At 19.1% G+C, this 16693-nt stretch overlaps 3 protein-coding genes and 1 pseudogene across 4 annotated transcripts; 2 read left to right on the top strand and 2 right to left on the bottom strand.

The window, feature by feature from the left end:
• Positions 1–1110: 1110 nt before the first annotated feature.
• On the bottom strand, positions 1111–2294 carry PmUG01_00043200 (PIR protein; the record flags this gene model as incomplete). Its single annotated transcript, XM_029003444.1, has 3 exons — positions 1111–1284; positions 1408–2124; positions 2268–2294. 3 exons carry the CDS (start codon positions 2292–2294, stop codon positions 1111–1113), a joined length of 918 nt encoding a protein of 305 aa, XP_028858978.1.
• A 3962-nt stretch (positions 2295–6256) lies between these two features.
• Positions 6257–8126, bottom strand: PmUG01_00043000 (annotated as a pseudogene). Its single transcript is given in 5 exon segments — positions 6257–7411; positions 7500–7585; positions 7664–7856; positions 7871–7951; positions 7965–8126. Coding segments are annotated over 5 exon segments (1677 nt in total).
• Positions 8127–10144: 2018 nt separating this feature from the next.
• On the top strand, positions 10145–11382 carry PmUG01_00042900 (PIR protein; the record flags this gene model as incomplete). The annotated part of the gene is made up of 3 exons (XM_029003433.1): positions 10145–10162; positions 10306–11082; positions 11218–11382. The coding sequence occupies 3 exons, from the start codon at positions 10145–10147 to the stop codon at positions 11380–11382; spliced, it is 960 nt and encodes a 319-aa protein (XP_028858977.1).
• A 3433-nt stretch (positions 11383–14815) lies between these two features.
• PmUG01_00042800 (fam-m protein) lies at positions 14816–15724 on the top strand (the record flags this gene model as incomplete). The annotated part of the gene is made up of 2 exons (XM_029003422.1): positions 14816–14911; positions 15047–15724. 2 exons carry the CDS (start codon positions 14816–14818, stop codon positions 15722–15724), a joined length of 774 nt encoding a protein of 257 aa, XP_028858976.1.
• Between the last annotated feature and the right edge of the window lie 969 nt (positions 15725–16693).

The following is a 16693-nucleotide window of genomic DNA, read 5'->3' as shown; positions in this document are numbered from 1 at the left end:
AGGTTTACAATTAACAAATTACCATGGTGCCTAAAAATTTCATGTAATGAGAAACGAAATCATCCTTTTCTAAATTATTATTCTTATTTGAATGTATAGATAATAAATTGTGTAGATAATATAGAAATAGATTGTATCTGGAAACTCAATAAAATAAGAATTACTTTTGTATTTCTCAGATTCTATAAACATAAACATGTTACTTGCTATCATATTTATGGGAATATTTGTTGTATTTTTTTTTTATATGGATAAAATAAAAATAAAGCATAGGCATTTAAATATTATTTGTTATTATTAAAATTTACTTTATCAAAAAATTTATAATGTAATTACACGTATTTTTATTATTTATCATATATCAATTTTTTTAATCATATGTATGTTATATATAGAATAAGGTATTAATGCAGTAAAAAAACAATAAGAATAATGCTAAAGCAGATTTTACTTATGAATTATAAAATAATGGTTAGGATTTTTCCCATTTGAATTCAATTAAAATTAGAATTCATCTACCTTAGCGACAATCATAAATACCCTGTCAACAATATAACATATAATATATATCAATAGAAGAAAAAAAACGTTAAAACTGTTACATAATGTGTAACATTTTTAGTTATATTAAATTGAAAGTAGACAAATAATAAAAATTTTGAATAAAGTTATAAAGAAAAAGTATATATATACTTTATATTTTGATTAATGTTTTTATTCCAAGGTTTTACATTTTTTATTTATATAATATTATTATTGGTGTTGTTTCTAATGTTGTTTTTACTTTTGTAATACTAAAAAAATAAACGCTACCTCATATTGTTATATAATGATATGCAATTTTGCTTTATCATCTTGTTTTATATGCTTAAGTTTTAAAATTATTTATATTTAATTCTAAGGGGAATCTCGTTTAAAGGGAATTTTCTACTACTAATTTAAAAAATAGTATCGTATTTATCTTTTTATTTGAATAATTTTTATAGACATGTATTCATTTCTTTATTTAATATTTATATTGCTTTTTAATGAATTTGTACATAAGTGTAACATATATATCACTAAGTATTTTATTTTCTATTGAAAATAATATAAGCAGTTAATTTTGCATCAGGTGTGTCCTTGAGGTTGATAGGATATATTATGAAAACTTCCTTCATAATTTCTATTTACTACTTCATGAAGGTTTTGTAAGGATTCTCTCGATTCTTCTTGAAATTTGTTAAGTTCAATAATTTTTTTTTTTAGTAAACGTTTATATATCCAAGATTTCAGTGGAGTAAACTACATCAAAATATATGTATATTTATTTAAAAATATAATTTCTATATGCTTAAAATTTTTGTGAAAATAAATTATTCTATATGTGATAAATTATTATTAATTTTAAGTATAAGTCTTATTAACCTTATATAAAAAAAATATAGTGAAAGACATTAGTAATACGATAGCTGTTGTTAAAATGGGAACAAATACGTCATCTTTTTTTGTAGTTGGTAATATTATTGTTGAAGTTTGTTCTATTTGTGGTAATGTTTTTGGTAAACCAATGCATGGAGATAATTTATCCATTTTATCATCATATGCATACTTAAAATTGATTAACTCCTCACAAAGAGGGTCATTGCTATTTTTTTGACATTTTTTGTAATTATCGTTATAAATGTTATAACATTCTTTAACACATTTACAAATATTACCATCGGAGTCATTGTCTTTACCATTAAATATGCTGAAATTATCATAATAGCCATATAGTTTTTTAAGTTTATCTAAAGATTCCTTTGGAATAGTTTTTATTTCGTCTGTGCATATATTTTCTGTTTGGGACGAAAAATCTCTATATCCCTGAAACCAACTTGAATTATTGTATCTGTTATCTGCATTGATTAGGTAATTTAAGTATTTACAACGTTTGAGGCTATCATGTTTATAGTTTTCCTTTATTTCAATTAAATATCTACCAACCTGTTGGCATGGTGTAGTAAAATCAGGATAATTATTCATTTTAGCACATTTCCTTCCAGGATTTTCACCAATTCCCCCCCGTTTATTGTTAAGAATATCTGATATAACATCTTCAAATACCTTTTTATATTTAAGAAATAATGTCACGGAAGTTTCCTGAAAAGAAAAAAAGTACGATTTTAATATTTAAGTGTGCAAAAACATAATTTCATAGAATATATTTCTATATCATTTCTAGAATGTAGGATTCTTTAATATAATAATACATATAATTATTATAACATAATAATAGTTATTACATTTTCTCCTGGAACTCCGGATGTCATTATATATAAGTATATGTGACAAAATTGGAAATAATTAAATTGGTATCATGTTAATTTTGGTATAAGTAAATATAAATATATAACATGTTTATATGTGACGTATTTTTTTTTTTCATACATAGAATTTTAAAACATAAATAAGTAAAAGTTTCTCTTTATATTTTGATAATATTAAAATAACTTAATATGCTTAGTACACTATAAATTAAATCCTTTAATTGAAAATATAATAATTTGAAAAACAGGATCACTTTATTGTAACTAAAAAATTATTATAGAGAAAAATATTCTTTTCTATATTTTTATTAATATGAAGCTTATGTAATTCTAATGATATTTTATATAAAAAAATAAATTAATTTTAGTACATACTCATATGGATTTCTCATTATACTGTAATATATATTTAGGAATCTCTTTGGGTCTTTAAAAATATTATAAATAGTTAAATATTAACTATTTATAAGATATATAATTTTCTCTTATATTTTATTACTATTTTTTCATTATTAAAATAATACAATTCATATTATTTAATATAATATTTATTATAAGTATCAATAACATATATATTAGTCAATAAACTGAACATCACAATTATTACTAAAATTTAAGTTTAACTAAATAAAAAAAGACATTTAGCTAAAAAGAAATATATTATATGAAAATAGGCATTTATTTGTTAAATGAAAAATATACATCCTCAAAAAATTTATTTTAATTATAAATATAATATTCCACGAATACAATATATCGTATAATTTTAAAATAATCTGCTAATTCTCTTCATTGTATTATATACAGAAGTTAAAGTTTTACTTTCTATTTAGAACCTTCATAATGCGTTAATATATATATTTATATTCAATATATAAATGTATGCAGAAAAAGTAAATATGTTTATACTATAGAATAATTATTATTATGTATTAAAAATAAAAAGCAAAATAATATAATATTTATCTTAATTGCTTTAGTAAAATTTATTATTGAAATCGTTTGTACATGTAGCATAACAAAAACATAGATTAAAATGTCAATCATTATTTATCATAATAATCTATAGAGCATACAACTTATTAGTAATGTTGTTTATGGTATGTGTTTATATTTCAATATATAATAAAAGAGTTGCGAAGGTTAATATCATAATATTTTTCAATTATGTATATGTTACTTCTACTTTATTTATGATATTATATTTCATATGAGTTCTAACATATTATAACATTTAATACAATGTATTTAGAAAATAATATTAAATTATTATTATTTTTTTTTTATATATATTTTATTGTTCTAAATTATCTAACGATTATATACGTTTAGTATGATATATAAATTATAAGTTATATCTTAATTGAATTAATCTATTTAACATATAATCAAATATATTTAAAAAAAAAAATAAAAAATGAAATAAAAGAAAAATATGTTTTTGTTATTATTTCATATATGTAATGATTTGTCATTTTCTTCATAAGCTATGTAGAATTTTAAATAGTACAATAAGCTTTATAATTGCTAAAATAAATATTAGTTAACGTTATTTTGTAGTGGATATTCTTTTGCTCTTATATCATTTTTTTATTTATAATATTAAAATTTGTTTTTTTAATATTTACATCAGCTTTTAACTTAATGAAGTATAATATCTATCAAGGCTCGTTATATATTTCAAAACATTACGGTTTTGTAATTCGACTTTTATATTAAATAATAACTATGTTCGTAAGTCCATGTATGTTAATATTTTTTTATAATATTTAATATATTTTTAATGTACTTGCAATATGTTTATATGATTATAGTTAAATTAAATAATTTATTAAGTTTACATATCAAATATAAGAAATATAAGAAAACATACGTATTAATATCTTTGTAATTTATACACAATATTAATGAATTATATAAGTGATATAAATATTACATTATAAAACATAAAAGTATTTTTTGAAAGGAGACATATATATTAAAATAATATACTTTAAAAGAACTATATATTCATTATTTGTAATATAAAATAAGAATATTTAAGTTCATTTAAATTTATTAAATATTTTTTGAAATATGGAAAACGTTAATATTATTAATAAGTAAAAACAATGTTTTTTTAACAAAATATTATTGACATACTATAATATATATGTTTTATGTAATATGAGGATATTATATTACAAATTAGAATTTATATTCCAATTAGAATTGTGTGACTTGATCATAATACTTATAATTAATTCCGAATAGTTTATTTTTTATCGTTGTTCTTAATATTATTACTGCATTTATTATAATGTTTAAAAAATAAGCAGAACGAAGTTATTATGCTTTTACTCAATACAAACTAGTAAATAAAAATTTATAATTTACTTATTTTTTATGGAATATGATAAAAGTAAAAAATTATTATGTATCAAAATGGATTAAATATTTTAACAAATAGATCTACTATTGGTTTTTGTTATAAATAAATAAATATATATATAATTTATACAATAATAAAAAAAAATATAAGAAGAAAAAATATTATTAACTAAATATTAAAAAGAAATATATTATTCTATAATTACAAAAATCAAAAGAGAAAAAAATTGAAAGTTAGAATTTATATATTCTTTTCAAAACTCAAAAAGGTAGTGTCCAAATTTTTTTATTAATATAATAAAAATAGATATTTAATTGAAAGGAAAAAAATAAAAATATATGATATTTTTTGAATTTTCTATGAAATAATTTTATTCTGTTTCATTTGTACTTCATTTTAAAAAAGTGTTGAAACTTATCAATTTAGTACTGTTTAAATTATATACTTTTCTATAATTATATTTTATATCTTTGATATTATAAAAATATTTATAAATTATAATGTGTAAAAAAAAAAGAACAATAAAACAATAAGAATCGTTTTTAATTATTGGTTTATATCCTTTTTTAAAAGTGAATAATAAGGTTAATATAAAAAATTATGTATCCTGAATAATTTCATTATTATCACAGTTTTGTCATTTTAATAATTTAATTGATATTTAAAATTTATTTTAATAAAACTTATATAAACAAAAAAATAAATACTTTAATAATATTAAGGTACATAAATATGTATGAACATTTTTTATTAAAGTCACAATATTGTTGAGAAAAAAAATTAAATTCTTTATTAAGAGAATGAATTTTTATATATGATTTTTTCATTTTGCGTATATATAAATAACTCAAGAAAAAAATTATTAAATATATAACAGTTAAAGTATTATAAATTTATAATAAATGAGAACTATTAATATGAGAACATTTATTAGGGCATAGAGATTAACATTTTTTTATGGATTATATGGTTTACTTTTTTATAAGATAAAATATATGTAGCATATAATTAATTTTCCCTATATTTTAACAACATTTTTCTTTAATGAAAAGATTTACTATATCAATTAAACATTGATTTCCAAATAATGCGAATACTTATAGGTTACAGAATATTTTTCTTTTCAAAAGTGAAGAATATTGTACAGTTATTTTTAATAGAATAAAATATAATTATATAAATTTATGTAATAATATTATATTAATTCAAAATAGTGTTAAAATTTATTTATTTTGCTCTTTTTTATTATTCAAAATATTATTTTTTTCTATGTTTAATATTTTGGAAAATGTTAATATCAATTTTTATTATTTTTTTAATATATATAATATAATCTTACTAATTTTATTGAAAAGAGCATTAATATAATGTTATAATGGATATTTTATTAGAAATAAAAAATTGCCCATGTAATAGTAATATATTTTAAGTATCTGAATTTCAAACATCATATTTCATGCTTGCTTATTTCTTCTTTATTACTTGATACTTTATATTCTTCTTCTTTATTTCTTACAGACATTACAAAATTCATATAACCTTTGTTTTTAGCAGTATTTCATCTTAAAGAATTTTTGGTTGTATTCGTATTAATTTATGAAATGTGTTTTTCTGCTATATCAGTGGATTCTTCTACTGTCCGATCATTAACTATAGAACTTGCATATAAGTCATCTTCTCCTATCCAAATTTCTATCTCATTTCTGAAACTGTCTTTCCCTATGTGCGCATGGAATTCCCTATTTCTTTTATTTTCTATATCATTGTTATTATATTCAATTATATTTACTGTAATTTCTTGTTTGTTGCCTGAATATACTTCTGCCTTCCATTCATTTATTGAACTATCCAAGTATGATTGCGTATTATCAAAATTCACCTGTTTTGTACATTTGTCCAATATCCACATAAGCGCAAGAATACACATCTTTGTCAATACTTTTTTTTTTATATATTTATATAATTCTTTATAATTTTCTTTGTGCAGCAATTCTTCTATATTTATTAAAGATATATAATTTATGGTTTCTTCACTTACTCATTCTTCTGATATACTCTGCAACTTCTCTATTAATACCTTAAGCCATTCCTGTTCCAAATATTGTTCTATAATATTACAGTTTTCTAATATCCATTGTTTCTATAGATCTTTTTCTATTTCTAAGGATCAAATTTTGCGATTTTCTTAAGAAGATTTCTTTTTTAGTTCTTCAATTTCTTGTATATAAGCTAGTTCTTTTTTCCATTCATTTTTCTAATTATTATACCACTCTTCTTTTTTCAATTTTTCAGAAAGATTTCTATATCTTTCTATTCATTTATTCCATTTAATATTTTGTTTTTTAATATCATTGCTACTTTTAATATTTTCTTTTATTAGATCATCATCTGTTAAATTAGGATTGGTTCTATAATTCTCTTTTGCTAACTCATCTATACATATTTCTAAGAATGCTTCTTTGTTGTTTTCCCAGTCTTCATTTCTGCATTCTTCAAGTACTTCCATATGTACTTCTATTATGGTATTGGATCTGTCTTTTTGTCGCTTTGACGAATTTACATTTTTTGTAAGTTCATTTATTTTAATTTTTTTTATGATTTCTTCATCATCATATATGGAGTTTTCTAAATTATTATCTGTAAAACGTTTACTTATATTGTTAGAAAATAAAAGTACTAGTAATCTCAGAAATTTCACCTGTCTTCTTTTTATTTTCTTTTTTTGTTTGAACAATCCTATTAAAGCGTGCTATGATATAAAAAATAGATATTTATAAAATAAATTATAATAGTAAACAAATCATTACCATATTTCTAATTGTTAAGTTCTATTTTACTATAGTAAAAAGGGAAAATACAATAACACATAGGAAGCTTATTAGAATAGGAGAAATATATGAATTAATTGTATGCTCTTTTGAATCTGTAATTATATTTTAAATGTATATGTTATATATTGCAGTTATTTAAAAAATAGAAGAATAAGTAGCATTAATGGTACATATAGTTTTAATTGGCTCATTATAATTTGAAAAATCTGAGGCAGAGGCTGATACTTCAGGAGACAACTGAGGAGATTCAGGGGAATGAGATGATAGTGACCCTTGAAGATCTGGGTGTTGCGGTGCATTAAGATCTGGTGTAAATGTACCCTTAGATTGAAGTTGCAGTGGCGTTTCTAGAAATACATTTTATTCATTTAGAATATTTTGAATTTCTTCAGTGTTACTTTGCGTACCTGAAGATTCCTTTGACGGAAATACTTGAGGTTCAGATTCTGATGCTTACTTAACAACTTGATCAATATTAGTACCGCGTAAAATGTTAGAAAATTTTTTTCTATCCGTTTTATTATATATATATGAAACCGTAATTTTTTTAGAGATAATAAATATAATTCGGTATTTATCCTGATTCTTATTATGCCCACAAAAATTTACATTCTTATTACAAAAGATGCACATAACTATATAATATATGGTGAAAAAAATAAAATAAGAATAAAAAATTTATTTATAAAGGTAAGCTTATATTTACTATTGCACAACCTCAAATAATAATGGGAGTTTAAGTATAGTATAATAATAAAAATAAAATAGAAAAAATAAAAAGGATCATTTAACAAAATAAAACTTCTATTTAATGAATTTTGAGTGAACAAAATTTTTTACAGGTATAATATAAACTACTAAGTTATTTTTATTATTATTCATATAATTATTTCCATAATTTAATTAGGAAAAAATCATTCATTTTTAAAAAGAAAAAAAGAATTTTACGAGCTATCGTTTTTACGAATATTTATATGTGTAACCATAGTGTACAGTTATATATAATTATAGATTAAGAATTATGAAAGACCTAAAAAAAATTGCATTAGGAAAATGTAATGAAAGAACATATTTAATACTGTTAGAAGTAATGTATAAAATGTAATCGCATATATTAAGAGAGAAATCATTTAGTTACATAAAAATAAAATGGAATTCATATTTTACATTAACAAGTATTAACATTAAGTATAACAAATTATATTAATGTGAAGTACTAAAATTCTCTTTACGTACTGTAAAATATACATGCAGAATAGAATTATAAATACTAAAATTAATAAAAAAGGATATATTAATAAAAATAAATAATAATATATTTAATTTAATACATGTGATAATTGTAGCTAATAGTGGTTTGCTTTCTTCTTATACTAATATATATGATAGAGTTTTATTTGTTAATTTATTATAATAACTCCATAAAATTAATATTGTAAAATAGTGGTGACAAACCCCTTATAATAAGAGTTAGTAATAAGTTAGTAATGTTCACTATAATTATAATATAGTCAAATAAATTATTAGTTTTATGTATATTTCTGAAAAATATCAATTATACAAAATTTATTTTAATTATATTTTATTTAAATATTTTTATCCTTAATTTTATAAAAATTTTATATAAGATAGAGCACTACATTCTCAATAATTATGTAATTATAATAATAATTTAAATAAATTAATTTTAGGAGTATATCATTTTTATTAAATTAAAAATTATTAAGGTTTCTTTTTATTAGGATTTAGTTTATCTCTATAAAAATATTAAGAATTTACTTTCAGTGGAAGTAATAAGTTGTTGCTATATATATTAATGTTATTAATTAATGTTTCATAAAATGTATTTTAAGAACTTTGAAGATTATAAAACCATAATATTTATAAGTATAAAGTAGAGATATATAAAAGATAAATATATATATCAAGGAAATAGTTCTATATATTAAATGTAAAATAGATATTTTTAAATTATTTTTTTACACATAATCATTCCAAAATTTAATATTACATATTATGTAAATATTTCATTAAATATATTTAAAGACAAATATAGCATGAATTTATACATTATTAATAATTTCTTAATTTTAATATTTTCAACGAAATTATAAGTAATTGAACAGACAAAGTATTTTGTCAGATTAATTATAAATATATAATTACATCTTTCAGAGAACAATTTCTTATAATAATATATGTAAAAAAATTATTTCGTCATTAATACATACCCAAAAATTCTTATAAAAAAATTATATAAATGTATATATGAAATAATTTCTGAATATGTATATTAAAATAAACGATATCCTACTTGCTATATGTAATTAAGTCGTGTAACATTTAAGTAAGTTAGAAAATCTTAAAATATCGTTATTCTTATTTATTCGTTTGTTGTATATATCTTATACATGCTATATCATATTTATAAATGTTACTTTTACATGAAAATAATTATATTATTGTAGTTTATATCTCAAAAAAAAATTGAAAAAAAATTATAAGAATATAATTACTATATACTTTTTTAAATATTTAATATAACATAAGAAAAATACTAATTTCTAATATGATATATATATAAAAAATTATTTTAAAAAAATGTTTTTTCTTTTATTTGTAATATGCCAGGAATTAACCCATCTTTAAAAATGACATCTATGCTAGAGGTTTATATACTTTTTAATAATACATTATATTTAATATTCATTGAATAATATTTGTTTTTCTAAATAAATATATTAATAAAATTATTCTGAGTAATAATATTTTCCCATTATTTGTAATTTTTTTTTTTTATTTTAATGCTAAGAAAAGTTACTTAGATTTATTATCTTCGAAAAATTATGAAGATTTTGAATCATCAGGGGATAATCATTGTTACGGTGAAGAAGATAAAATTAAAACAATTAAATCTCAATTAAATAGTTACAATGATATTAAGAGTGTTGAAGATAAGATTCTACATGCTTTATGTTTCATATCTTTTTCTAATAATGGTCCTAAGTGTAATGAACAATGTTATAGCTTGTACTACTGGATAGGTAATAAATTATTTAATATATTATCAAATGATGGTTCATTTTCAGATATTATTACAACATTTGATACTTGTTCAAAAAGAATTGCTGGAAGGGATAAGTGCAAGTGTGATTTTTTTGGAAGTATTAGTAAGGAGGAGTTTAATAAAATGAAGATTGTGTATGAATATTGTAAATATCACGACACTATTGAGGAAACTCTTCAGATTAATGGTAATATGTGTGATAGAGCATCTAAAGAATACCTTGATCAAGCTATCAATACATACAATGAAGTGTATGAAACCTGTAATTCATCCAGTTCTAAGGCATACTGTGAAGTACTTATGAAACATGTTCCTAAATGTTTTAGCAAAAAGCTACTTACTTTAAAGTATAAAATAAAAGAATATCATTCTGAATCTATTGGTTTGAATGAATTAGATGATCATTTTCCTAATGGAACGACACCTACAACTGGTCAATCTACTTATAGTATATCTCAAATTTTAATGTTGGTTGCTTTTCCTCTTGCAGGAATTTTATTTATTAGCTTTATTTTATATAAGGTAAATAGAAATAAAGAATATAAATATAAGTATTCTAATTTACTAATATATATTTATCTTTAATAAAGAAAAAATAATAAATATTTGTTTAATAATTATAATATAAACTTCTTGTACGCATCGTTTTTAAAATAGTTTACTCCAATTGTATCCTGGATAAATACAAAATTAATAAGGAAAAAATTAATTAAACGTAGTCTAGATGATAGTTATAAACAGGAATTAACAGAATACATATCTACACATGTTTTATCAAATTTAAGGAGAAGAGAAGTAAATGTAGCCTATCACCCTGCTTGAAATTAATTTACTAAAGACAAAATTTACATTAAATGAGTTATTACTACGAATATTAATTTTATAAAAATTGTTTTTACGTAGATATTTCTATTAAAAAAACAAAAAAAAATATATAACAAACATAATTTAGAATATTTAAAAATAGTAATGGAAATAGTACTTTATATTATTTGGATGCACTGCAGAATATACTTGGTTGATAAACTATCTCTATAAAGAAGATGATTAATTGAAATATGTATAAAATTTTAAATAGGAAAATAATTGGAGGACGTTAAATTAAAAATTTTGATGCTTGTTGCCTACTAATTTACCTATATCCCATTATACAATTAAGAAAGTAATAAAAGATTTTCAGTTAATGTGATTATTAAAGATAAATATTTTCTTATATATAATAGTTTTATAAAAGTCTTTATTTAAAGCAGTAAAATGAATCATATGACGAATTTATTGAATAGGTTAGTAAGGTGTTAATTATTATTATAACATAAGAATATTCCATACTATAAAAGAGATAATATCTAATATACCAAGAGTAAATTATAAATTATACAAAAAAGTAATTATATATATTGTAAATTATACAATATAAAATATAAAGTTTAATTTTAGAAGTATTTTATAAAGATAAATTAGAGTATATAAAAAAAACTTTTATACATATATGAAAAATTAAGTGCTTCATTTGCTCTAAACGACCATAAAAAAAGCTTGGATATCAAAAATATTAAATTTATATTAATTTTTATTATGTATATTTTTATTAATAAATTTTATATATAGAATATATTCTCTATATTTTCATACTGTAAAAACTTTTTATGTAGAAATAAAACAATGAACTCAAAAATATTTTATTGGTCATCGTAGACGAATAAAATTGGAATATTTTTATTGATAAAAAAGTTTATTCTTATTATAATGTTACATAATTAACTAATGCACATAATTTGCTGAAATTTATCAAAATATTTTGTTTACATGAAATATAAAGATGATCTGTTAAAAATTAAGATAGCTCACATTAAATCAAAACGTTTAAGTATGTTGTGTTGTAAATATACCTTTATATCATACATATATGTATTTATATTTTCTACTAAAAATATATAATGTATCATTAAAATATAAATATACATTAATAATATATATACTATATATTTAAGGGATGTATTTATAAATTTAATGTTTATATAGTAAAAACCTAATTATAAGAATTTCAAGAATAAAATATATGTTAGCTTACATAATAGAGTAGAATCTCTTGTACAGAATAATGAAACTATTTTTCTATATATATGAGTGCGTAAAATAACAATAGTGCTATTATTTTTGAATATAATACCATATTATTAAAGTTTAAAATATACATGATCATATCAAATATATAAAATAGCATTAGTATATTAACAATGTATAAGTAATAAAAAATGACAAATATATCAAGAGAAATGATTTAATCAAAAAGTGAATAATATGAATAACTATAAAAAAAATTAATTTAAATACAAAGTTGTATAATAAAACTATATTACTATAATTATAAGACAAAAAATATATATAAATAGCTGAAAAATAATAAATATATATATTATAGAACTAAAACTTTTTTTTTTTTTTTAAATATTTTTTATAGGAGTATTTTTATTAGGAAAATTATTATTAATTTATTATTATATTATTAAAATAATATATTTAATATATAATATTTTTATAATTATTCCCAATTACTTAGGTAAATAAGAGTGATGAATAAAAATATTCGTATATGCATATTTCTTGTTGTGAAGATATATTTAGTAAAACATAACCTTTATTTCAGCTATTTTAGTTTAAGACGTATTATAATTTACAAATAATTTTAAGAGTTATATATTTGCTTATGATTAAGCTATAAATAATTTATTCTAAACTCTATAACACTCTAATAAAAAGTATCTATATATAAAAGAATTTTCTGTATATTATTATTTAATATTTTATATTTTATATATTAAAATATCTTTTTACTTGATAATATTATGTTATATTGTACATTATTCGATTTGAGTAAAGTTTTAGTGGTATTTTTTTAATGCTACATTAAGTGCTAAAATTGTTATTTTTATAATTTTACATTAATATATATATATATTTTTTTTTGTTAGTATTAAAAGTTATAATACTTCATGTAATTATATTCTTTTCTTTATTATATACGTATATTTCTAAAGACGGTTTTATTTTGTGTATCATAATACTGATAAAAAATTTTAAGATATATTTGTATAATTTTAATTTTTAGTAATAATATATGTACAAGGTTATTAATTCTGAGTAATAAAATATGTCAGAAATAAATTAAATGATACCTATATTTATTATATTATTAGAGCAGTTACGTAGTTGTTGATTTAATTTAATTTTATAAATATTAATTTAATATATACCATAAAATAAATTCATAACGAATGCTATATATATTTATATTAAAGAAAGAATTAGGCAAATACTTTACTAAAACTAAATTATGTGCATAATAACGTATATTATGTAATAATTATTTTTTTTTCTTTATTATAGTTCTTTTAAGTATATATATTTAGTCAAAAAAAAAAAAATTAAGAATTTAGAAGCATTTCATTTAAATGTATTGATATAAGTTAAAAATAATCAAGAAAAGTTGTTGTGAAAAATTTTTTAGCAAAAATAAAAAATTAGTCTTTATTTTCCACTAAACTATACATTTTTTCATGGATTATATAATATAAAATTAATTATACCTATTTAATTATATTATAGCGTATAAAGTACTATATGTGCTTCAGATGAAACTAAATTATGCGTTATAATTGACGTAATATATAATGTTTTTTTTTATGTATTATTAAAACAATTTTTTTATTTATATGAATAATATTTTTAAGAATAATCAAATTTTCTTTTAAAAAAAAATGTTAATAAAATTAGGGTTATTAATATCGTAAAATCCGTAAAATTAGTAATTATTTTTGCAACATGTAGGGAAATGTATTATATATATATTATATACCTTCTATGTATTCTATATAAGCTCAATATTTCTAAATATTTAAAAAACATTTTTTTTCATTTTTATATTATGAAAAAGTTTAATAAAAAAAATTATTTTATCAATGCATTACTTTAATCAATAAAATTATATATTTTGAATATTTATGAATATATTATATTTTTTTTTAAATAAACTTTGCTTTTTTTTGAAAATATTAAGTTAAAAATATTGTAATATACATATAAAGTTTTAATTTTTTTTTGTAGATGTAAAACTCCACTTAGTTTTTTGCATTATATTAAGTGTTTAAGAAGCAATAATAAAAATAAATATTTTAAACAAATGTAGTATTTTTGTTAATTTGAATTATATTATAATAATATTATTTTATTTCTATCTGAACATATCACAATATTAATGGTCTATAACATGGAGCAAATAATTAAGCTGAAATTATGCATTCAATTTTTTGCGTTTATTATTTTAGCTCCGATATATCATTTTAGCAGTGATGTACTATGATTATTCCATATAAAGACAATTTTATTATTTATATTCTTAGTTTTATATATTAATTAATGATGTTTTTTATCATTTCATTCTGTATTCTAATATGTGACAAATATTTACTCTTCTCTTTTTTTTTAGATCATGTTTAACAAATCACTGAATGTGAAATGGAATCTCGATAGTACATCAGAAGCAATACATTATCGACTACTAGCAAAATATAAAAAGGATCAGGATTCAAATACATTAGGTTTAACAGAAGATATATTAAATAATATGAAATGCAAGAAAATAAAGATATGTAATAATGAAAAATTGACCAAAGGTAAAAACAAACAATCAAACGGAAATTTACTAAATAAGCAGCAATACTACACGGAAATTATAGATTATAATAGTGGAATGTTTGATGGAAAACATTTTCATTTTCAAAAAAAATGGATAAAGAAAAAAGATTTTGATGACATTGTTGAAAAAAAGAGAAGAATTTGTGATATAGATTTAAAGAAAATAAAATTTAGGAATTACGGTTTTGGATTTACTCTATTTTTTATTTTTTTATTCCTGGGAATAGGAATCCCAATATCACCAGGATTAACATTTTTGAAAGTTAAATGGGGTACAATTAAAAGTAATACATTAGGTAATTTTTTTTATGAAGTTACATGTAAGTTGACAGAATATACAGACAAATATTCTGTAATAGTATTCTTTAGCTTTCTCATGATTATATTATCTGTTATACTTATAATAGCAATTTATAAGATTTTAAGGAATAATGAAAAATATGAAAAAATTAAGTTAATGTCTGAGTAAAATAGATAATAGGGAATATATATCTTTATCTAGAGAAACTTTTAATATGAAAAACTATGATATTATTAGTTATTTACTTAATAAACATGCATGTAATATCAAACGTATTATAAACAGGTGTGTATATCTGATTTCTTCGATATAAAAATATAAATAGTTATATTTTTTATGTTCTTGTGTATTTGAATTTTTTAATGTTTTCGAACAGGTATTTTAAATTATTAATTTAACTCAATATAAACAATTGTATATTAAAATACATTTATATAAAAATATGTTTGTTCATTAAAATTAATAAATGATACCACAATTCATATAATTATTTTGAATTGTGATAATTTATATTCCTGCAAAGTAATTCTTCTTATTATTTTGCATCTCATTCTAGTCTGAAATTATTAATTATTTAGGTTTTTATGAAAACACATTGTAGATTTTAAATAGAGAAATATGTATTTTTTTATATATTATGAAAGGGATCTTATGTTGTTTGATACATTTATACATATATGCATATATATATATATATGTATATATTACTAAGAAGAATAATTAATATTTATTATATAAAGGGTATTTCATTAGAAACATGGAATAAAACATATTTATTGAAAGAATAATTATAGTTACTTTTATTTTTTTTTTGTTGTATAAATATGAATTTAATTTATATCATAAAAAACATAACTTTATAATTATTGGCTACTTATATGTTCTTACTAACTTGGAGATACTGAATCGTTTCAATAAAATAAAAAATTAAAAAAATATATAATTTTACTATTATTATTAATGAGACAGTAACTCAATTTTATAAAAATTACTAAAATATGTATGTTACTAATAGTCGTTAAATGAATAATATATATATATTATTTGTTTGTTTTTATTATTAAAGGATTAAACGGATGAATTAAAATTAATCAAATATTTATGGATCATTTATTGAAATAATTTTCGTTTTAATAA

Source organism: Plasmodium malariae (genome assembly GCF_900090045.1).
Source record: "Plasmodium malariae genome assembly, contig: PmUG01_00_22, whole genome shotgun sequence".
Taxonomy (NCBI): Eukaryota; Apicomplexa; class Aconoidasida; order Haemosporida; family Plasmodiidae; genus Plasmodium; species Plasmodium malariae.
Note: the sequence above shows the minus strand (reverse complement) of the source record. Positions and strands in the feature narration are given on the sequence as shown.